The 24,647-nt window shown below is 41.6% G+C and overlaps 1 protein-coding gene across 2 annotated transcripts in view; it reads left to right on the top strand.

Annotated features, from left to right (window-relative positions):
• Positions 1-24,109, top strand: part of KDM4C (lysine demethylase 4C) — a 350,804-nt gene extending 326,695 nt beyond the window's left edge. Inside the window, exons 21-23 of one of the 2 annotated variants that reach the window (XM_081066750.1) lie at positions 14,436-14,555; positions 17,686-17,778; positions 23,029-24,109. In XM_081066750.1, the coding sequence (XP_080922876.1) occupies positions 14,436-14,555; positions 17,686-17,778; positions 23,029-23,205 (390 nt within the window). In that variant the 3' untranslated portion in view covers positions 23,206-24,109. The remainder of the gene's footprint in view (positions 1-14,435; positions 14,556-17,685; positions 17,779-23,028) is intronic. The other variant, XM_081066751.1, reaches the window with a different exon arrangement.
• The last annotated feature ends 538 nt before the right edge of the window (positions 24,110-24,647 follow it).

Below are 24,647 nucleotides of genomic sequence, written 5' to 3'. Positions count from 1 at the left end.
ATTAATTAACTCAGTGTTCATTAAGCAAATCAGATGTTAGCAAGAATCAGGCTTCAAAGAAAGATTAACATCCAGCGCGAAAAGAACAGAGAGGTTCTATTTCAAAGGTTCGGTGACTATCAGAAAAGGGCACAACATAATCCTCAGCGTAATACTGAGTCAGGCATTCCAGGCTGGAGTGGGATCAGTCAAGTTAAATTCACCGCCCTCCCCTAAAGTGTTTTTAAGCTTTTGGATTAAAAGCTCATGTTTGGATAAACCTGACAATGGTGTATTATCTACGTATCATTTTCATTCTTGTCTGGGAACATACAAACAGAAAAATTCTCTTTAATCTCACATTAAGGTTATTTGGATTTGACAGTCCTTTGACAATACCAGAATCATTTGGGCGAGTTTCTGAAATTTCTGCCTTCCCTTTAAGGGTAATAATGTTGAGTAAACAGATTGAGCATTATCCTCTCCTCAACCATCTTATTTATCTGTCTACCATTTGTGACAGACTGTAGCCTCTGTGGAAATAAGCTGGTAGTAATTACACACATCCTGTTCTTCATAAGGAAGTCTGCTGTGAACATGATGGTTTAAGTGTATGCATTTGCATTAAACCTGAAAGGAAGAACATGTTAAATTAACAGAGATAGAAGCAGTAGCTTACATGGAAAGTATTTATAGGATAGAGTTGCTCACATTTTAATTGCTATGCTCAGGCACATTTGCAACTTTGAGGAAATTCTGATTACTCTGTGTGTGTGTGTGTGTGTGTGTGTGTGTGTGTGTGTGCGCGCGCGCATACACTTCAGGACTCCTCTGCTTCTGAATTTAACATAATATGAGCTGACATTTTTTGACAAATCATGTTCTTACAAATCCTTTCATTTGTTTTCACCCCTACCTGATTTTCCTTTTTAATCCTCTATTTAAAATCCTATCCAGATGTTATTCTTTTGTGCAAAACATTGTACTGCTGGGCTGTGAAATGCAAAATGAAATTAAATTATAGCCATCTCTTGGTGAGCTTTGACTCTGTGCAGGTCATTTCATTGTTCAGTCTTTCTCTTTAAAGTGGGGACATTTGGCCTAGAGGATCCCGTAGGCCTCTTGATTCTGGCAATGGAGAAAAGCAATGGGTTATCCATAATCGTCTCTGACTGTAAGTATTGGAATGTGCTCCGGCCCAGCCATCCACTCTTTTGCACACAGACATTCCCCTTTCTCGATTCAAGGCCTTAATGACCATCTATTTGGGCTGTGTGAGACCAAAGTCTGGAAAGTGGCTGTTTATTTGGACAACCACCCCACACTATGACGTGGTACATCATTTGTATATTGCAGTATCATTTGGAGGTTAGAGGGCCAGGCCATCGTAGGCCACAGTCCAGGAATAATTAATCCTTGACATATTTTTACACACAATGAGGTCTTTTTGCAGTTGTACATTTTACTACAGAAACTTCCTAAAAGCCTTTTCCACAGCAGTAGGCTGAGACCCACTCACCTGTCTCATCACTTCTACCCATTTTGAAGTCACCCGATCAAGTTAAAACAGACCTTCTTATGTGCCCACTAGAGAGCAAGGTAGTGCTGAATGAGTAGGTCTCCTCTTTGGGGTGTTGATTCAGAAAGATGCTTTCATTCTTCGGCCACAGAGGAAGCTGATATTATAAAGAGTTAACAGAGTGTAGCCAGAGAGTGACTGAAATTAGTTAAGGCAAATGATAGTTGTCCCTCTGTGTCTGATATTTTTTTCATTCTTTAGCATACTCCGTTCTTAACACTGGTGAAAGAAGAAGAAGAGCACTAGACAAGGACTTGAGAAATTTAGGAAGCATAATCCTAGCTCCACCTGTAACTGCCAGTGAGACTTGGACAAGTTGTTCAATAAGAGACTCTGCACCAAGGTGTCTCTTGTCTAGGAGTTCTGGGCAGCCATGATTCAGCTCAGGGCTGCTACATAAATAAGACCGCCTAAGGGGTAAATGTGCAGTCCCCTCCCACCACAGCCTTAAACCACCTGTTCCCTCCCCTGATCGTCCTCTGTGACTCCCTCAAACTCCCACCCACTGTGGGAAGTCTCCTCTGCCATAGCCCTGGCGAATGGTTCGCAGGCCCTGTATTGAGCAAGTGGCTGGTAGTTCACCACCAATTTATTGCTATCATTATTAGGAAGCGTTGGCTTCTTTGTGTGGAGTCTAAATATTGCCTGTGAAATACTCCAAGTGTCAGTCTTAGTTCGTGACCTCTAGAGCAAAACTAAAGAGACCCATTCTCTCTTCACTCACAGCTCTTTCCATGCTTATAGAGAGCTATGAGTTTCCTCCTAAATCTTCTCAAATCCAAACAAAATGTTCTCCTGCCTCAATCACTTAGTATATAGTTTGTTGTGGGAAGGGATGAATGATTTAATGAAAACAAAGTGGTTTCAGAGTGCTCTTCCTTCAGGACACTCAGGGTGAAATCTTTTGGACAATGTCCCACTCAAAGTGTTGCTCTCAGATGTGAGAAAACAGTGCCCGAAATCCAATCTGACCATGCAAACATGCGAGCTCTTTGTTCCTTTGATCTCACCATTGAACACTTACCAATGCAGCTAAGGGGAAGGTTAAATAAATTATTTATGCAGCTATTAAAAATCATTTTCGGAGGATATTTAACAGCACGATATGATAAATGAAAAATCAGGCTCAAAATTGTGTATATAGTATGATCCCAATTATATTTAAAAATATAAATATGCAAAGGAAAAATGCTCAAAGGAAATGCATCAAAATGTTACTGATTATCTCTGGAGAGTGTAATCATGGGTGATTATGATTTTCAACTTTATCACCTTCTTACAGTTTCCATATGAGCATGTTTTATTTTTATAATCAGAAAAAAAAGTTATTTTTTAAAAAGATCTGAAGCCTTCCAATAATTCTTTATATCGTGAATTGTTTTCCTTGATTTTCTTTATCTGGATTCTTTCAGATTCTTGTGTCACAATTTCATTTTTAGTCTCCCATGTCCCATCTTGGAGCTCTCTGGGATATAATAACCACATGGAGTGCTAATCATCTTTCTGTTAAATGTTTCTGCTTTCCACGGTACTTCTGTGACATTGGAGTTCTTACACTTATCTTTTTAATTTATTTTTTATTTTAATGCCTTCATTTTCCACTAGAGTGGCATGAACTAAAAAAACAACACGTGTTTTTCTCACTGCTAATCCTAGAGCACAGGAGATGCCTGAAAATTGCATGTTGAGTGAATGGCCACCCCACTGCCTGCTTCCTAGCTATGTGACACATCTAGTGCTCCTTTACCTGTATAGAGGATGATACCTGCCTACTTCACCGACTGGGTTCTTTTGGATCTCAAATAGGATAATATGGTCTGATCATCTACTACAGTCGGTTATTGGCTTAAATCCCAAGGGTCACCTTCTCCCAAGGTTTTTCGTCCCCTCCTTCTTCCCCTCCAGATGTTCCTTGTTGATATGAATTATAGTCAATCACAGTTCACTTCAAACTCACCAGCTGTCAGTCACTGTGCTTTGCTTTTCTGTTCTCTCCTTTTTAATATATGAGCTCTAATTCTCCCCGGCAACCTGGTAAGGTTGTGGTACCATCTCCATTTGATTGATGAGAAGACCACGACATGAGGCGGTCAGATAGCATGTGCCTGAGGACAACAGCCCTTTGACCTCAGGCCGTGTGACTCCGAACCTTGGAAGCACTAGTCTGTGCTTTCAAAATGACACGTCCCGTGTAAGCCAAGCATACATGTGGGAGATAGAACATACACTGCGGAGCAGGATGGGAGTCTGCCGGGGGTGGGGGGGGGAGCTAGGGATGCTGGCCCCACACTGCTGCCCTGACCTGAGTTCCCTGGTGTGGCGTGTGAGCACAGGGCAGCCTTCTTTCCCCACAAGGCTTATCTTTATCTTTCCTTTCATCTTTCTTTTCTCAGCTTTTGGAACTGATGTTGAATTTTAGAAACCACTACAGAGATATTCACCTCAAGCCTATCTTTCTCCATTTTGTGACATAAATTTTTATTGACATTATAAATATTTTGTTCCCTTCATGGATGTTAGCCTTTGCCAACAACTATAAAAAGAGGGAAGATCTGTCCTGTATAGATGGAACTCTTGCCCATTATTTGAGTCTGAGGAGTGATAGTCCTAGAGCCTTTACACATTAGCGTCTGCGGGAAAAACAGGAGGAGGATGCAGCCAGCTCAGGGCAGTCCTTCGAAATGCGAAATGCCGTTGGCTGTCTTTCCAAGGTGGGAAGCCCTGGAGGTGTAGCAGACAGTCATGCAATCCTAGGCAAGGGGGCTGACACCAGTTACCTTATCCATAAATTTGAGATACTCATATTATTATTGGCATTATTGAAATATAATGTATAAAGCAGTTGGGGTGGTGCCCAGCACATAATAAACCTTCCGTGTGTTTGTTACGGCGGTTGCGGTTATTAGCGGTGGTGGTGCTGGCCAGTAATTTGCAGTCAGCTCTTTGGTCAGAGGATCCCTAAGCACAAGGCTCCTAGAAACACTTGGGTGGTACATATCTTCCATACCTTTAGCAAAGGAGAGGTTATTGAAAGAAGATCTAAAAACAAGTATCCAAAAGCTTTTAAACATATAAATCTCCTTTTCGAGGAGTTTGCATAACAAAGGCTTTTAGGAGCTGACCCTGAAAGATTTTGCATTTTGGTTCCTGGTGTGATGGGACATTGGCTCTGGGATCATTGGCGGGATCATCCAGGACACTCTTGAGAGGGAGAGAAAGGGTTGAGGGCTGCAGCTCCATTCTAGCCTGGCCACACCACACAGCATGGCCAGTGCAACAGCCTGACCACCTGTGGGAGCCCCAGCAAAATCAAGTTGCTGATGCCTCCAGCAGTGATCCCTGCAAAGCGCTCCTGAAGCTGCCAGCTCACTCCTCCCTGTGGCGGCTGTCTAAGCGCTACCTTACTGCTCTTACCACAGCTTACCGGGTCAGGTAAGTGTAGGAGAGTTTCAATGGGGACTCTGTGATTACTCCAGTTGCTTTGTAGTGTGATTTAACACTGAGGGACGGCATGAGGGATTTTGGTTAACTATAGGGGAACGTGCTAGATGCTGTTGATGTCATAGGAGTGAGTCGTGGACAGAGAGTTGCTACCTACCTGTTACCATATACGGTACCTGGTGTGGCAGATATTCATGTATATGTTCGTGGTCCCAACTGGACTCTGAGTTCCTGGGGAGAAAGGACTTCGAAAGGACCAGTTTTGTCTGTTTTCCCAAAGCTGAGCTCAGTGCCAGGCACAGAGGAGACACTCAGTATATGCCAGAGCAAGGGAGTAAAGGCCCGAAAGAAAGGACAGAAAAAAGGAGGGGCAGGGTCTCTCTCAAAGGTGGTAATTGGTAAGTAAATGATCCTTTCAGTTCCATTCATACTCTCCAATTCCAAGAATGAAGAGAACCCTTTCTTGGTATTTCAAGCCGTGCCTCTAATCCCTTATGCCCACACATGCCCACTACCTCCTCCGTCTCTCACAGGCCTTTCAAGTCAGGTCAGCTCCCCAGGGTCACACCTGATTCTGGTAAGTGACTTTACCTTGTTCCCTCACTTCAAAACGAACCAGAAAGTTAATTTCCAAAAGAAACTGCCTAACGTTTTACTTTCTATGCCATTTAAAGCTTTTGCTTGCCAGAATCTCATCAATTTCTAAAAATATAAAAATGTGACTTCATTTAGAAATAAACCTTCTGAGGCTTAATGCTGTAGTAACTTTCAGAAAACAACCTCCATCTCGACCTCAGTGCCTTTACCAGGCATGTGTTCGTTCACTCTTGGCTCATAGCAGAAGGGGAAAAGAGTGTACTAACAAACTAGGTGGCCTTCAGGAATTCCTCTAATGTCAGTGCTATTCTTTCTGTGAAGAAGACACTGTCTTTTAGAAGATAGGTATGGTTCAGTGTCAGGATATTGGCGAAGTGTGGCTGGTGGAAAAGAATTTAGCTGTTTGAGGGAATAAGGAGGGCATTGCTTCAACTTAGGACAACTAGAGCATCTCTGGGTAGAAAAAGTGTGTGTGTGTGTGTGTGTGTGTGTGTGTGTGTGTGTGTGTGTGTGTGTGTGTTTCCCTTAAAAACAAAATAAAAACAATAAAAAGGAAACATGGACATCAGACTTGGAGTTTTCCCAGAATTGTGAGTATCAGTGTGGAAACAGGTTGGCTGGAATGCATTATCCTAAAAGCTGATAGCATTTCGTAACTAGCACAGGATTTAGTTAAGATACCTCAGTGCAGGAGCATTCCAAGTTTTCTGTCAGGTAGGTTAGAAGGCTCTCACTGTAGAAATGCGACAGTCAGAGGAAGCGGCATGGAATTAGTTCTTTCTTGATATTTAGGATGTTCAGTGTAATTTGGGAGATGATCTTCTCATGCAGTGGTTCTCAGTCTGGCTGAGCCTCAGATTGCTCAGGATGGCGTTTAGCTTGGACCCTACCTTGGACCCACTGAATCAGAATTTTCTGTGGTGGTGAAGATGAGATTGACTGCACTAGAGAAATGAGTCTGATGTTGAATTTTTCAGAGCTAATGAAATCAACTTTATAAATAGTTTATATACTTTTTACCAAGTATTATAATTCCTGTCCTAGGAGTCTATTCTAAGAATTGTCAGTTATTTGGACAAAGATTCATGGAGAAAAATATACAATAACATTATACATGATAGGGGGGAATTAGGATGACCTAAATATCTCACAATAGGAAAGTGTTTAAATTAATTGTGGAATATCCATAATGTTGTGCATATACTGCCAGTAAAATGGAGTTTTTAAATGATAATAACTTAAGAAAATACTCATACTGTAATTACAGGTGATAAATAGCAAGGTATAAAATTATACATGTACACAAATAGACAAGTATTGTATTATTTCACTTATATGAGATACTTAAAATAGTTAAATTCATAGAGACAGAAAATAGAATTGTGATTACTTCCTAGAATGGGGTTGGAGTAGGGAAATGGGAGTTAGGGTTTAATGGCTATGGAATTTCAGCTTGGGATGATAAAAAATTTCTGGAGAGGAAGGTAGTGATGGTTGTACAACATTGTGAATATATGTATGGCAACTGAAATATATACTCGAAAATGGTTAAAATGGTGAATTTTATATCTGTTCTACCACAATAAAACAAAGACCTTTCTCCTCCAAATTCTGTGGAATGAGTGAAGGAACATAGCATAAATTGCACTCCGGAGCTATTCACAAAAGGCAGCCTTATTGGCCTCTTTTGAGAGCTTGGTTGTGCACTCATGTGAAAGCAAAATGATTGTAATTGTGAGAAAAATTACACACACACACACACACACACAGGAGGTCTGACAATTAAATTCGCAAATTCATCCTAGAGAAAGTACTGCATACTTCATTGGTGAATGTCACTATGATCACCTTCGAAGTACTCCCCTTGGGAAACTATATGCACTGATGCCAGCACCTAGTCCATCCTTCAAAGCAATTTTGGAAGTCTTTTTCTGGAATGGCCATCAGAGCTGTCGTCGTATTACCCTTGATGTCCTGAATGTCATCAAAATGTCTTCCTTTCAATATTCCCTTTATCTTCTAGTAAAGAAAGAAGTCATTGGGGGCCAGAGCAGGTGAGTAGGGAGGGTGTTCCAATATAATTATTTATTTACTGGCTAAAAACTCTCTCACAGACAGTGCCGTGTGAGCTGGTGCATTGTCATGATGCAAGAGCCATGAATTGTTGGCGAAAGTTCAGGTTGTCTAACTTTTTCACACAATCTTTTCAGCACTTCCAAATAGTAAAGTTGGTTAACTGTTTGTCCAGTTGGTACAAAATTCATAGTGAATAACCCCTCTGATATCAAAAAAAGGTTAGCAACATCGTTGCAACAAGTTCACGAACTTAATTATCAGACCTCGTGTGTGTGTGTGTGTGTGTGTGTGTGTGTGTGTACACAGAGGGTACCAAAAAAACATACACACATTTTAAGAAAGGAAAAAACTGTATTAAAATTGTAATACTCAATATATACCGATAACAAAAGATGAATACAAGTCACATTTGACTTCTGCAATTACAAGAGATGCTCAAAGTGGTTACCATCAGCATAATTTTAATACAATTTTTTCCTTTCTTAAAATGGATATATGTATTTTTTGGCACTGTGTGTGTGTGTGTGTGTGTGTGTGTACAGACCGAATCCACGAAGCACATGGCCACTTCCCCTGTGTGGTCAGCCTGGCCCTGGGCTCTGCCATCGGCATGTGGATGCTGCTGCTACAGCTATGTTCTGAGAGCGTTGTGTCCTTTACTGTTTCTCTGTATCTCTGGTCAAAGGTTGTACCTCCTGGGCAGGTACAGCCAGCTGGCCACGCCCCTGTCCATGTCTGCTGCCAGGGAAGCTGGGCAAGGGAGTATCTGGCATTTTCCAGCATCTATAATGGCAGGTCAGCTCTGCCTTCCCCTGAGACTCGGAAGGTGAGAAAGGGGGTTCTGGCGATGGGCAGCCAATCAAATGACAGACAGCCAGTACGATCAGTACCTGGCTATTAGTCAGTCTTGTTAATTCCTGCCAGAGTCCAGTATTGAGCAGGTGCTTACCCTTCAAAATGCCAGCAGCTGCTGCCGTCACTTTGCCCCCCACCCCTCACTTAAGCATTTTTCCCAAGGGTCACATTTTCCAAATTATATGTGGATTAACTATTGTGAATTCATGTACTATGTCTTTATCTGATGTGGCTGGACTGACAGGGCTGCGTGTTCTGTGACTTATACTTGCTAAGAGTAGAGGTGGGCGTGGCGGGGAGGAGCGGGGTACAACAGACAACATTCAAGAACAGCAGCTTGGAAAAGTCCATTTCAAAGGGCCCAGTAAGAGTTCCAAGAGCATGACTTCAGGACTTAAATAATCAGACTGGCAGTTGAGCTTTTCTCTGTCGTTGGTAATACAAGTGTAAGAGTTTGGCCCAGACTTCGGCAGGAATGTGATATGACATGACACAGCCCTCTTGCCTGGATTGATGATCCATCTCAATCCTTTAATCATAACCAAAAGTCCACTCTTGACTGTGATTATTATTTTCACATCGTCTATTTAGTACTTTAGCTACCAGCTTGGTGGCAGCTCCAGACACCTGTGTCCCTGTGGACAGGATTCTGGCCGATTTTAGGGGAGTTTACACATCCCTGGAGGCAATAACAAATGGTAAACAGCTGTGTATGTCAGGTGAAGGCAAACTGCTTCCGAGGGTCTAGACAGCAACTGAGAAAAATGCATTAGTCAAGGTTTTTAATGCATATAATTTTCCCGCAAAGGTGTTTACTTTCTCCAACAACACATTACAAACTGCATTAGGAAAGACCCCCTTAGCACTTTACATCCTTTAATATAATACAGCTCAAATTCTAGGATGCTTCTAAAAGAACCCAAACACCCAGGTCACGTAGAACTATGGTGAGCGGAGGCTGGAATTCTCACTTGTATTGTGTGTCCCTGTGGTTGGGACCAAGAGGCTTTGCTCTGCTATCTGATTCCTTGTGCACAGCCCAGGAAGATGTGAGCCAGCTGAAGACCTTTCAGAGAGAGGGCAGACCATTCCAGCTGTGGTGTTCCACAAACTAAATACCCTCATTTTCAGACATTTTATTTTTTCAGACCTTTTATTTTCAACAGAAACCTTTTTTTCGACATGAAATCTTACTCAGAAAGAGTAAGATTTAATTCAATGTGTAATTCAAATAAAAGGAGTTCTATTCTGGCTGAAGTGATCATGGGGGCCTATGCTGATGTATTCCACAAATATTTCAGTCCTTTCAAGGACCCATGTGGCTCCCACGCCACACATGTCACGCAGCGACTCAGCTCCCGCTCCCCACACAAGAACGCAGGACATGGTGAGGCCAAAAAGGAACACCCACGGATCCATAGATAAGGGACACAAAAGCAAGCATCCTCCAGTACCCCAACGAGGGGTCTTCCCATACCCCAGTCTCGCTGGTGGCCGGGCAAGACACAGGAAGTAGGATCCACAATGCGCTTGCCAACCGCACCTACCAGCTGCAATCCGCAGTCCGCTTCTCTACCAACCAACTAACTCCCTAGTGTCGCCATGGCAGTTATATTAGTGGCTAATGGCTAACTGGTAACAGCTGATGGCCACCTAGCCACAGCGGATGGCTATCTGATTACAGCTTATGGCCATCTAATAACCGAGCCAGCACCTTTCCACGTGAGGCCGAGTGCCTGGAAACTGCTCTCTGGGATTCTGTCTCCATGACATAGCAGTGGGCTCGGTGTGACAGGCCTCCAATATGGACAGGATGCCCTCTGTCTGTTCCTAGCTTGGGAGCTGGACATTGTTGACTCCTCCAGTGGTCAGTAAATAGATATTGTATTAGTGATTGCAACAATTTTGAGGCCACCCAGCAGCTTCTTTGGAGGGATCACCCAGCAGCTTCTACTTTAGCAAATCTTTCAACTTCTCATCAGCCCACATTATCCTTTTCATTTTAAATGCTTTATACTCCGTAGGATATAGAAACTAGTCACAGAAAGTTTCAGTAAACTCAAACTTACAGGCAGCTGATGAACTGAAACCATTTCTCTATGGAGGAAACTAGATGTTACAGAAATAACTCTTTTGTGTTTTATTGTGGGCTGCCTTAAACCCATCTGGGAAGTAGCTGTGGTGTAAATAATGAATAATACCTACTGAATGAAAATTATGTCAATAATGAGTAATACCTACTGAATGAAAATCAAGTAGATCCACTTAAAGCTAAACAGCCTGGTAAACGGTGAGAAGGTCGGCATTCTGGTGAAGAATAGTGTCTCCTGGTGGTGCAGTGTGGGGGAGAGCTACAGAACAAGTGTACGTCATATGGTTGGTTGCTTATTTTTCTTTATTCTTCTATGAATAAAGAAAAGAAAGAGTTCTGAAAGCAAGAAGACTGAGAAAGCAAACTGAAGCATCTTTGCTCGATTTTGACTTGGAAGAGTACACATTTATCTTTGGCTGATAAGGAGCAAAGCAGGTTGCGGCTGAGTCAGAAGGAGCCCTTTGAGGGTAGAGGCCTTTTCAATGTCAAATTAGGATTTTTTGTCAGTAAAGAGTTGATTGACAATTACCAAGAAAAGTAGCAAACTGTATCTTAGACATTTAGTTTTCAAACACTTTTTAAAAAAAAAAAAAAGAATTGTTTCTCATTCGGTAAGGTTGTATACACTTAGTTAATTAATAAAGCTGTTTTTATGCTAAATACCTCAAGTATACTTGTCGTGCAGGGTGTCAGGCGGGGTCTCTGCACCCTCTCCCCACATAAGAGCACAGGATATGGTGAGGCCAAAAAGGAACACCCACGGAGCCATGGATAGGGGAGTCAAACCAACATATTCTCACTGGCGGCATCCACCTCTCACAATCCGCCGTGTTAACTGCAATCCGCGCTTGCTAGCCCCCATTTTTCTGCTAGCGTAACCACAGCAGTTATATTAGTGGCCAATGGCTCACTGGTTACAGCTGACGGCCAACTAGCCACAGCTGATGGCCATTTGATCACAGTTAATGACCATTTACTACCTGAGCCAGCACCTTTCTATGTGAGGCCGAGAGCCTGGAAACTGCTTTTTGGGGCTCTGTCCCCACAATACTTTATACTTTGCTTAGGCTACATTTTCAAAACAATTTTTACAAGAGTTTGTTTGAGCCAAAGTGACGGCATATTCCAGGGAGCATGATCTCAAACGTTCGGCAGAATAACAGTTTTGCAGCTGCTTTTACTTATTTGAAATTAAGGAGAGTAAGTAAAGAAGATTAAATGAAAGTGGGAGGAAGCAATGGGGTGATGGGACTACAGACAGTTAGCAAGCTAAGGACATGTTGCTGTGGCCATTGCCAGACTTGGTGATATGGTACCTAAAACTGGAAGTCAGGATTTGTTTGGGAGAGTATTTTTGAAAGTTAGAAAACCTCTTTTGAAGATTGAATCTGTCAAATTAACTCTCCCATTTGGTGGGTTAGTAAATGGGGAGTGTAGCTTCCATAATTCCCTGAGGCCTTCATTTATCTCTATTGAGATTGAAGAAGGGCCTAATAAATAGAACTTATCATCCTGTCCAAGGGAGAGCAATATAGAGAGACAAAGGAATCAATTTGGAGATTAAAAATATCTCCTTTGTTTGGAATAAAGCAGTTCCTGTAGAGCGTGGCTTACATCTGTGGGCAGACAGGTTTCCTAACAGTGGACCTGGGAATTAGACAGGCCTCCTAGTGACAGGTGGTGCAGGACTCCGCCATCTCCTCTCTGTGGAAAGAGCAGAGCAGAATTCGAGTTCTCTGCCCGCAGAGTGGCTCTAAAGAAAAAGGGAAGGTGAGGGGTTAAGACAGAGTTACCAAACTGTCCTGGCTCACAAGCCCCGGGTGTCTCAGTGTATTTTTTACAGTGCCCTTAGGCCAAAAGAAATACCAAACTGTGAAGTAAGTTAGGTCTAAACATAATAGTAGTAAGCTGGGTGTCTAAGTGTCACTGTGCTTCTCCTGAAAATATCCCACAGAGCCCGTGAGTCGGCTGTGGCACCCAGGCCACCGCCGTGCCGTTTGGAAAATAGCTTCCTTCAGACCTCAGCCATAAAATTAAGTCACTTCTCATTCTTTTAGAAGAGTGAATGAATGAGGGAGTAGAATAAAGCCAGGAGCATTACCTTAAAGGAGCTTCCTCCACATGGAAGAAAACTTTAGGGGAGGGAAGACGTACTCTTGTCCCCACCCCCACAGCATCTCCAAAGCATCCAGGAGTCAGCTCAGAGTTATTCTACAGCTGATGTGGCTTCCTGCTCTAGGAGACCGGACAGTGTGTGTTTAGAAGCTATACCTTCCGGTGTTCTTAGTACCACATACCCATTTGGAAGGGAAATGGAAAGTGAGGTGAGAACCCAAGGGCATATGTAGAATACATTTCTATCGCCTGCCCTTTCAGTTCTGCATGCCCGAAGTCAAATATTCTGAAGGCCCAAAATAAACTTACTTTCATTGGACTAAGTTAGATGTAGACTGTCAATTCTCCAGGGCCTCTGAGCAACTCTAAATGGAAGCATAGCCTGTAGAGAGAAAAATGAATAGTTGAGCCTTTCATGTGTGTTCCAACCCCAACGATAGAATGGCTGCTCTCTTAAAATGCAGAATTTCTATTAATAATGAAAAGTAATACAAGGTGGACTTCTAATCATAAACAACTAAATATTTCCTGTGTGTGCCTCTCGTTTAAACCACAGAACCATGCCCTGTCTGCATTTGTAGCTTAATTGGTCAAGTGTGCATTTCAGACATTCAGATTGGCTTCATCAGTAAAATACGAGTGTTAGCAAAACACAAATTGCTAAAAATGCAAAAATCTTACCAAAGTAGTCAAGTATTTAATTCCTTTGTATTAAAATTTTATTGTGCCATACTGAACACATAAAGTTAAGAGTTTACAAACTATGGCTGTGGAAATGTTCTATGACTTTACCCGTACCCCTTCCTCTATTCCAAAAATGCACCTTCCAGGATGAACTACTGTGGAATTTGCTCTGAATTACTGCCTCCGGGGGAGGCAGTGTTATGGCTGAAGTGAGAAGACTGGTTATGGCTGTCACAGTGATTACCTGTGGAAGGAAGTGGGCTAGTCACTTAATGGGAGGTGCCGGCAGAAGAGTGCCTGTTGGGGGAGGTCCAAAGGTCTTCAGAAGAGTCCTGCCAAAGAGGACACATCGCTCCCGGCCTCACCAGCCATGCTACAGAAGCTCCCTGCATTCCTTTCTTCTGCTTCTTCGTCAGGGCCTACCAGCTCCCACCTCACTGTACTTCTCTCCCCACCCCACTTCTTACCTGGGTGTCTGCAGCTCTTCATTCTCCTATTCAGCCTCACTCCTCCAGCAGTAATGACAATTTCAAGGAGCTACCTCAGAGGCTCAGTTTCCTTGTCAATAAAATGGGATAATTAATAATCTCTGCCTACTTCATGGAGTGATTATGAGAATCAAATGAGATGTATGTTAAAGCATTTTGTTAACTGCAAGATGCTACATAAATGTCAGGTGTTATAAATCTTTAGCTGGTCTATTTCTCAGCTAAAGCAGTTTTTATGCATATTTTACTCACCGTCTGAACAATTCTTTGTCAGATAGCAAATGTGTAAATGCTGCTGTTTTTCCCTGCCTGGATTATGGTGGTTCCTTTGCAACTTTATGATGTAGGCTGAATCTTTAAGTACTCCTTTGGCTCATATCTCTTCCCCTGAACACCCATGGAAGATCATAATCCATAAAACACAGAGGCAATAACTCCTTTTAATTGCCAGAAGTTCATCATTTGCTAAGTTCTAAATACAGTCACTTAGACACTTGCCTTGAAAAGCCTGTCTCTGTTTATTCCGTAGAGCCGAGACTGTGTGAAGCTGGGCCCTCCCGCCGAGGGAGAAGTCGTCCAAGTCAAGTGGCCCGATGGCAAGCTCTATGGGGCCAAATACCTGGGACTGAACGTTGCCCACATGTACCAGGTGAGTGCAGCCTGGTGTGTGATGCTTGCTGAGCTGGACAGGAGAAGCCAGAGGGCAGACAGTATATCCAGTGTGCTGCTGATCCATCAGTCACATCAGTTTGGCACTTCTTATTTTATAAAAGAGGCAAAGATTTGATGTCTGATGACCCAGATATTGGAGTTTTATTACCATGTTTGACACTGGGAAACCCTAATAACATTTGATGAATGGTAAGACTGTTAGACAGGAAAGATACGCAACTGGATGCGAGGCTACTTTCCTGTGTTTTCATTGTACGGGAAGAGACTAACTGGCTTGTTTGTCTCACCATAAGGCAAGACAGTAATGACAGTTCATCAACCAACAGCCCCTGAATTGGTGGCTTTTGCCTGAGAGACATACCCCATTGGGCGTCTCAGCAAACCTAAACTAATAGTGCTCTGGTACAGATGTGGACATTCATACACCCAAACTTAAAGGAGTGCTTGTTTAATGAAAAGTGCAGCTATCTGCTGGACATGCCATTCATTAGGGAACTCTACATTCTATTAAAGAGTCTGTATACAATTAAAAATGAATTGTATCCCTATCGAAAATGAGATTGAGTTAAACTCCAATAAGGAAAACAACATGGACTGCACAAGTGCGTTTATATTCCTTCAAAAAGACTTTAAACAGGAAGATTGAAGTAAAGGGAGAAAAAGCAAAAGGCTCAGGCTGTTAAGTTAAAAACAGCTTAAGAATGATAAGATTGCCCGTTTCAGCAGAGGTGTTCATAGACCGATAAGGGGCAAGGGCTTAAATGGAAGAGTACATTATAGGACGCTGCCTCAGGAACTGGAGCACAGTATAATGAAAAGTGTTCAAGGAAGTTTGGGAAACAGGGCGGGGACATTTTTTCAGGTCTAGAAAAACCCAAGGAAGTGGGGAAAGGGCGGGACAGGGTGTGTGTGTGTGTGTGTGTGTGTGTGTGTAAAATGGCCTTTAGGCCATTTTCCTCTTTGTATTAATGACAATGTTAAGTTGCAGATTAATAGAGTAGGTGCTGGATCTTCTTTGCATCAGAATGTCCAAAGTTAAACTAAAATCATAAGACAGCCTGGTAATACTGCAGACTCCTAGGAAAGAAGCATGATTACATCCTTCAACAGAAAATAATTACATTAATTAAACAATAAATGCAAAAGTGAAGCATCTCACATGTAGCAGAGTTATTTGCTACATTATAAAAGTATCATAATGAGGATGTTGCAGTTCAGGCTAATTAGTAATAAGTGTGTTAACTTCAGTTGAATTTATGATAGTCTATCAACATAGAACTATGGGCATATTTATAGACTTAGTGAAAAAGTTAAGACTAATATTCAAATTGTCTCCAAGTACAAGTAGTTTAAAATTCCTCATTAAACCGAGTGGCCTTTTGAGATCATTTTGTGTTTTATGTCTAATTATTCAACCTCACCATTGAATAAGCAAAGACATTTACACAAACAGGCATAACTAAAATACCTACTGCACAGTGATAAGTATCCTAAGTATATACATGTTTTGACCCTTACAGTAGCCCTATAAAATAGGTGTTTTTTACTCTTATTTTACAAACGAGTGCAAAAGGCCTCACTGAATTTAATAATTTGTTTAAGAGCACACAGCTGGTAAAGAGAAAGACCAGAATTTGCTCTCAGCTCTGTCCCAGCTACGGTGAACAACCATGTCTGCTTGCCAGGGACAGTCCTGATTTGAGCCTTGAAAGTCCTGCATCCTGGGAGATCCCTCGGTCCCCAGCAAACCAGGACAGTTGGTCACTGTAGCATACTCTCTTTTAGTTTTGTAGTTACCTTTTTTCTCTTTTAAAATTTTCAAATGATCTAAAACAGGAAAAAGTTAGGCACAAGTGGTTCTAGCAATGTGATCAAATTCTATAAAGGCCATGACACCTTGGCCTAATTCTAAATATTGAAGAAACCGTCCTGCTCAAACAAGGCCAGGAAGAAAAGCCTTCTCACCTCAGCCTTCTGGGAAGTAACGGAGAGTTTTCCAGTGGCTGACACCTAATTCCATCCTTTTGTTTCAGCTTAATCAAACATGAGCAGGACATGGATAATAAGTCTAATTATATATTTAATTATAATATTTTTTATTAACATAGATCTCACCTCCATGCATTAACTTACCTTTTAACTACAAGTACAAGCATACTTTTATTTCTTGAAAGTGAAGAATTCAGACAAACAGACAAGTAGGGACTTCAAAAATATCATCAATGGTTGAGATTTGGGACTATTAGATATTCTATCCTGTTTGCATCCCTTTTGTTGTTTTCTCCTAGAAGAGTTCACGTGGCATTGAACCTGAACTAAGAATGATCCGTTTGAATAGGGCATTAGATGAATTTCTCCTAGATGCTCTAGAAGTCTGGTAGTTAGTGTCACCTATACCCTTTCTCTGACAAAATCTAAAATGTTGGGGGGGGAGACTTTATGAAATTATTGCTGCCATTTGATAAGCTTGAAAAAGTTTTAAACATTTTTATTTTGGGTAATAATATTGAATTTTTGCACATTAATGTTGTTTACACATAATGAGGCTGAAACCTGGGATTTTCCTGGCCACTTGGTTGAATTTGACAAAAATGAGTTTTGAATGTTTAAAGCTCTGTAAGAACATGCAAAATTATTTTTTTCTGGGAGGATTATTATACAAATGTCAAGATATCATTTCTTTCTTGTAGAGAAACAGTCCTCCCTTTTATGTTGTCAGAGCCTCTTAAAGAAACAAACGGTAGTCCCAGCCTGTCTTACTGCTAAATTGGCCACAGTCTCAGGTTCTGAGAAATTATTTGAGCAACAGCTACTTTTCTTTGTGCTTTGGGGATAAAGTTTTCATGTCACATATTCCAAGACACTCATTTTCAAGAATTTTAGCTTATATGAAAACACCTTTGTTCTTAGTTTGATATGGGAAAGGCCTTTTCTTCCTTCCTTGGCTGTTAGCTAGCTGTTTCTTCTTCCTTCCCTCGTTTCATCCTTTTTCTGCTTCATCCTGTTTCTGCTTCATCCTTTTTAATGTAGTTAGTTGGAACCCTGAAAAAATTGGTCAGTGCTTGTTTGTTTTTTAATATCTATCATGATGTCTTATTTTTCATTAGGTTGAATTTGAAGATGGATCCCAGATAGCAATGAAGAGAGAGGACATATACACTTTGGACGAAGAGTTACCCAAGAGAGTGAAAGCTCGTTTTGTAAGTGCTGCCTAATGCCACTCGGGGATCTGCCCGGTGATTCCCTTATCCTCTCCCGCTGTTTCCCAAGTCCAGCAGGAAACATGCTTAGGCTTCTGGATTGATTTTGAAGAAACCCAATGCAACTTTTCCCTTATTTGACCCAAAACGGAAACCACAATAGGTTCCTTATGTTTCTTTCTAATGAGGTCAGATGGTTCTTCTTTGTGTTACCATTTATTGGCATACAGAAAATAGTTGTTGAATATGTGCTCTGTCTATGCAAGGCATTGAGGGCATACAGAGAGCCATCAGGCATTTACGGTCTTGTGAGTAGAAGCAATATTAAAGGAAAAGTTTTCAGTACCGTGTTTCTCCGAAAATGACCTAGCCAGACAATCAGCTGTAATGCATCTTTTGGAGCAAAAATTAATATAAGACCGAGTATTATTATATTATATAACACCGGGTCTTATATTATAGTAAAATAATACTCGGTCTTATATTAATTTTTGCTCCAAAAGATGCATTAGAGCTGATAGTCCAGCTAGGTCTTATTTCTAGAGAAACACGGTAGTAAATTAGAGGGGACTCAGCGTAAGTGAATGTATGGTTTCCTATAGTCTTATCATATACTGATTAACTTAGCTGATGGGGAAGTTAACTTCTCTTCCTTTCTTCTGTTACGGGTCTAACAAAGACCTAAAGAGCTGAATAACTTGTCAGAAATTCATTAATGTTTGTATCAGTTCATAATTAAACAAAGCTCTCACTTTTATAACAAAAGGAATAAAGAAAGCCCAAATATTAGTTGTGGGAATACTAAAGCAGTTTTGTAAAAACGAAAATGCTATTAGTTTCAAGCCTTGTATACATACCGTTAAAAGACAAATAAATGTGGAAAAATAATCAAAGCTGAAGTTGTTAAAAAATAGAATTCACAATAACTTAGTTTTCATTATTGTATCATAAAATATTTAGTGGACCCTGAAATGAAGTCAGTTTTACTCATTTAGAATTTCATCTACTGCATCTGCAAAATGATAAATACCAAACAGGGAAATTTGAATGAATGGGATTTTTCTGATGAAAATGAATTTTTTCTGAATAAATGGCACGCTTACTTTGAGTTAGTTGCTTCTACTAACAAGATTGTGCATGCTTATGATACATCTTTCTGCAGTGATAGAGTTACCATGGATTGATTTGGAAAAACCATGGGTTTCCTTAAATGTTCAGTTGTGTATATGACTCGTTTCCTATCAGGTGGGATCCTGAGAATAGACAACTGTATCGGGTGTGAATTGACTTTCCTTCTCAGCTGCATCCTTGACAGGAAGGTCCTTCAAAGTGAAATAGTCAGAAGAGGAGTGATAGTACCCACCCACAGGGTCACAGAGGGGACCACACTCTGGAAAGTAGATTAACCACCGATGATAAACTGCAGGGAAAGAGAAAATCAAATATTCCTATTGTGAAGATAGCCGCTAAGTCCTAACAAAGACCTAAAAAGCTGAATAATTATTTTGTCAGTGTTCTAGGTCTTGAAATCTCTTGAGAACTATCTTTTCAAGCAGCTGGAGATGGTTGCCTCTCATCTATGCTCCTGTCTTCTATGGGTTCTCCCTCCTCTCCCCTCTCCTACCTCCTATTTTTCTTTTTAATTATAAAAACATTTGTTTTTAATTATCTAGAGATTTAGAGGATGGGAAACGGAGTAGGTTGCCCTCTGAAAGTCTCTCAGGTCTTTCGACTTTTTTTTAATCCATGTATGGTTAAGCATCCTACCGAGTTTCTGCAAAAATAAGACCAAGTTGGACCATCAGCTCTAGAGCGTCTTTTGGAGCAAAAATTGATATAAGACCTGGTCTTATTTTACTATAATATAAGACCAGGTCTTTAATATAATATAATATAATATAATATAATATAATATAATATAATATAATTAATATAATTAATATAATTAATATATAATAATGTAAAATATAATATAATTAATATAATATAATGATAATGTAATATGGTAATATAATTCTGGTCTTATATTAATTTTTGCTCCAAAAGATGCATTAGAGCTGGTGGTCCAGCTAGGTCTTACTTTCGGGGAAACACAGTATCAGCTGGGTCTTGCAGATTTCAAATGCTACTTCCTAATCGCAGTAAAAGAAATCTTTTTGCTTTCTGCTCTGATCACAATCTCTTTGTTCCACAATAGATTTGGTTCCAATACCAGGGTGCCTTCCCATGTAGCTTTATTTGAACTCAGCTCCTGAGTTTTTTAAGGTCCATTTTTCTGAACAATTACACCAACATTCAACAATATTTTTTTTAATTTTCAAAGAAAAACATTTTAATGAGAAAATGGCAGTGAAAAATCACATAAATACTCTGAATGCAGCCTGTTATGTCAAACAGTTGAGCCTAGTAGAAAATATCTTCAGGAACAAAGGTTCATAGTCACTAAATCCAGCTCGCCACCTGAGTTTTTATTGAATCAAAAACTTACGCGATTCTCTTGTAGCAAACCGTCTTTTCCTTAGGTTGGTGTATAACACTCTGGCCCTTGGTTAGTCTGTCTGTAACTGCCTTTTTTTTTTCCAGTTGGTGAAACAAATCTAATTGAAAAACTCATTGATGGAAGATATTTTATGACCAGAGAAATCTCTTTTGTGTGTTTTAAGGAGGGGTGGGTTAGCAGCCCTCCCTGGGAGGCCTTCGTGTTTTAATGACTTGTGCTCACCCAGACACACACTGACTTGGTAAGAAATTTTTAAAGAGAGTCAGCAGTCCACCTCGGTGATTGTGCTGAGTTCTTTCCCACTAACTTCAGAAACAGCCCCATTACCTTTTATTGTCTCAGAATAACCATAGCAACGGTGCATAATTAACTAGAGCTACTGGTAAATCGGTTTTATTATTGTGTTTGAGAGGCTGACTTTTGCTGTTCTCACACGGTGGCAACACTTTCATAGATGTTTTATTTTCTCCTTTGATAACTTTAGCACTTACAAAAGGGAAAGATTACTCAGAGGAAGTACTTTGATGAGAATGAATGAAACAAGTGTTTTCTCCTAATGGCAGAGAATGCCCAAACAACCTGTGATCTCCCGAGCGAAACAAGGGTAGTGTCTGGTGGCTTGTGGAGGCCGTCGGTTACCCTGGATAGCCGGCTCCTAACTGACAGGAAACACGTCCAGCTGTGCCCTTGGGTCCATTTTGTAGTTTCCAAGCTTCTCTGTAACTATTCCATTGTTTGTCTCTTCTTCACGATGGACGATGTGTTTTCAAGCCCTAAAAGCTGGACTCTGCCTTTGTCACCAACTAAGGGAGGTGGCCTCAGTGACACAGTAAGATGCACTGCACATTGGTGTATTTGAAGTGATCCAACTCAGTGAAAACCAGTTGGGAACACATTTTAGGAGGCAAAATAGTAGGGCATTAGGGAGCAAAAGTAATGCTTTATGATGTAGACTTTACCTCAGCGTAGCAGAAAAGGCCCGCGCTCCTTCCTCCAGCTAACGCGTACTGAGCTGTGACCTAGTGCTGGGCATGTTGCGTGGTGCTGAGAAAATGTATAAAATTCAGTATTAGCCCCTAATATCCTCACCCTCAGGGTTTCAGGGAACCCCTGATGGGGAGAAACTCAGCTGCCCCTCATCCCGGCCACTGCCCGCGTTCTATTTCACTGACATGTAAAGGAATCCAAGAGCAGGGCCCTCAAGTTTGCCTGTGGCAGAGAAGGAGTATCTTCCATGCAAACAAAACAGCACCTCTAGAGATAGAAAGGCATGAATGAGCCAGTAAAGTGTGGCCGGGACCTGCAAACAGTTGAGTCTGACCAGAGCATGGGATGGGATTATGCCAGGTTATGTAGGACCAGCCGAGGGATCTTAGGTGTTATCTTGAAGGCAGTAGGGCTGTTGAAAGATTGTAAGTAGTCCTACATACTGTGTTTCCCTGAAAAGAAGACCTAGCTGGACAATTAGCTCTAATGCATCTTTTGGAGCAAAAATTAATGTAAGACTCGTTATATTATATTATATTATATTATATTATATTATATTATATTATATTATACTGAGTCTTATATTGTAGTAAAATAAGACCAGGTCTTATATTAACTTTTGCTCCAAAAGACGCATTAGAGCTGATTGTCTGGCTAGGTCTTATTTTCGAGGAAACATGGTAGGAAGTTTTTAGAGAACTTCATCTAGTGGTTCTGTAGAAAATAGCCTGGGGGTGTAACAGTTGTTGCAATGCTTTAGGAGAGGAAGTGTGAGGGCCTGCACTGAGCGGTCAGTAGGGATAAAGAAGAAAAGATAGAGGGCTTCAGGTAGGGAGGGGTCCTGGACAGGGTGGGACAGGGGAGTGTACTGTGACTTAGTATTCCGATCAGTGGAGCTAACTGGACGGGGATAGACGTGCTATTTATGGAATATAGGAAGGCCAGCAATGGAAAAGAAAGACTGAGTTCAATTTAGGACAGGTCGAGTCGAAGTGCCGCTAGGATAAACACTCTGAGATGCCCATTGGGCAGTTAGACATGCAGGCTTGAGCACAGGAGGAGGTCTGGACTGGAGTGAGAGAGGTCAGCATCCTGGGAGTAGATGCAGGAATTGAAGCCATACGTGTGGGTGTGAAGGCCTAGGGAACATATGTGCAGAGGAGAAGGCCAAATGCAAAACCCCAGGGGCATCAGAGTTGAGCAAATAGTGAAGAAAAAGGAACCCCTGAGACATCAACAGTGAGCAGCCAGAGGAGGAGCAAGAGCAGGAGGAAGGGCTTATGGCAGAGAAGAGAGCTGACAGCAATAGTTAGGTGACAGCATAGCCAACTAAATTTAGGGTATAAAAGTGTCGTAGGAACCTAGGACTTGAGCAAGGACAGTTTCCGGGAGGCTGCAGGGACAGAGGCTCAGAGGAAAGAGTAATAGGGGTGAATTAGAGATGACTGTTAACACATTTCTCAAAAAGCTGGTTGGGCAGGAGCCAGAGGAAAGATGGAGAGTGAGGGAAATTTAAATGAGAAGACTTTACTCCTGCTTGTGTTGGGGGAAAGTCCCTGGGGGTTGGAGATCTGAAGCAAGTGGGGCTGAAAGGAGGCAGGAGACTGGAGCAGGTAGGAAGATTCCAGAGCCTCCAGCATAGGGCCATTCCACCTGCCGACCGGACCTCAGCACCACCCCCAACTGCCTGGGTCAGATCTTTGTCCATTTTTGTCACGGGCAAGTGCCATGCCCTTCTGCAATGTAACACTGGCTAATTTTAGTCCACAGCCTCTGACATGCGATTTGAAGACACATTTTATGGAACAGACATAATCCAAGGGGAGAAAAAGAGACAAAGAGTGCTGAGCTCCAGGTTTAAGAATGAATACGTGGATGACCCCGTGTATCGCACTTTTTTGAAGAGCTCTTTCCAGAAGAAATGTCAGAAGAGACAATAGTTTGCACGCGCTGCAGGCAAAGGAGCAGCTTGGGCTGGAAGAGGGAAGATGAAGAAACAGCCATGGGGCTGTGCCATGTGTTTCACTGCGGGAGGTGAGGGGGTGTCTCTTGACAGTGGAAAATGAGGCTTCCCAGAGCTTGGTTGCCCAAACCGCAAAATACATATATTAATTAGGTACAATAGTCTGAAGCCATCCCCTGGTCTTGCTTTCACTTGAACGATTGTCTTCTATGATCCCAAATGATTTTTCTACGTGAAAGGAAATAATAGTGAGTCACCCACACAAAACAGCCACTGCCAGAGGAGGTGGGTCCTCACATGTGGCTTAGGTCCCTTGGCAGGAAACACATGGAAACTTCTCTCCCCAACCCCAGGTGGGAGTCTCAACACCCAGGTGGGAGGGTGATAATTTATACATTTTCCACAGTCAGGGAAGGACTCTCACTTATTTGTTTTAAATGGCAGTTTTTATAAAACATTTTTAAAACACAAATGGCATGTATGGTAATGAGATTTACCCGTGTGCTATCTGTATTTCCCTTGTACAGAACTTTTGCATTTTTTTATATCCCTATTACTTTTGATTGTGTCTGATGAGAACTGAGTTGTTGGCCTTTGTGAAATTTTTGGCTCTTGAGAAAGAATTGTTATAAATTGTATGGAAATTTTATATATTTAAAGAGGGAGATCCAGGGCTGTTATTTTTAAACACTTTTTTTCATAATACACATTCTGAGTAGATATTTATAAAATATGTTTCTTTCATTATGTGTTTGTAAAATTAGAGTTTAAATAAATATGCTTTGATGCATAGTTTTGAATTAATATGATTTTTCCTTTTTAAAACAGCCTGAAAATGTACTAGTGTTTAAAAATAAAGATTTCCATTTTCTTCAATTCTGTCTTCAGACTTGATTATTTGTCCAGGTTTCAACCAACAGAAAACAAGTTTTGTTTGGGAGCTGGCTTTCAAGAAATACTGGCGCCCGGATTTGTCAGACCCTTCTTCTGTCACGGACTTTTTACAAAGCTGTGGACACATCGCCAAACATGCGCAGCGTATCATTGGGGGTAAAGGCTTTTCTGCCTGCCCACAGCGCCTGCCGGACTGTTTCTTCCAGCTCCTTCTTCTAGGCCTGGAGGAGCTCTAAGCACCTGGAGTCTGGAGCTCTTTTCATCCCAGACACCATTAGAAGAGGCTGTAGAGATCCTCCACCCCTGCCCTCACTTTATAGATGAGGAGTGGAGCACAGGCAGGAAAGGGCTCGCCCCAGGGCACAGGGTCCCTAGTTCACCAATCACAGTGGCGCTGCATCACAAGCAACTGCACCATCGCAGCAGCCCGCCCGCCGCGAGAAGCACTTCTGTGCTGATGAGTCTGTAGGCTGGCTGATCCAGGCTGGGCTTGGCTGGGCAGCGGTGCTGACCTCAGCTTGGTCT

Source organism: Rhinolophus hipposideros (genome assembly GCF_964194185.1).
Source record: "Rhinolophus hipposideros genome assembly, chromosome: 11".
In the NCBI taxonomy this organism is placed as follows: domain Eukaryota; kingdom Metazoa; phylum Chordata; class Mammalia; order Chiroptera; family Rhinolophidae; genus Rhinolophus; species Rhinolophus hipposideros.
This window is presented reverse-complemented; position numbering and strand designations above follow the sequence as displayed.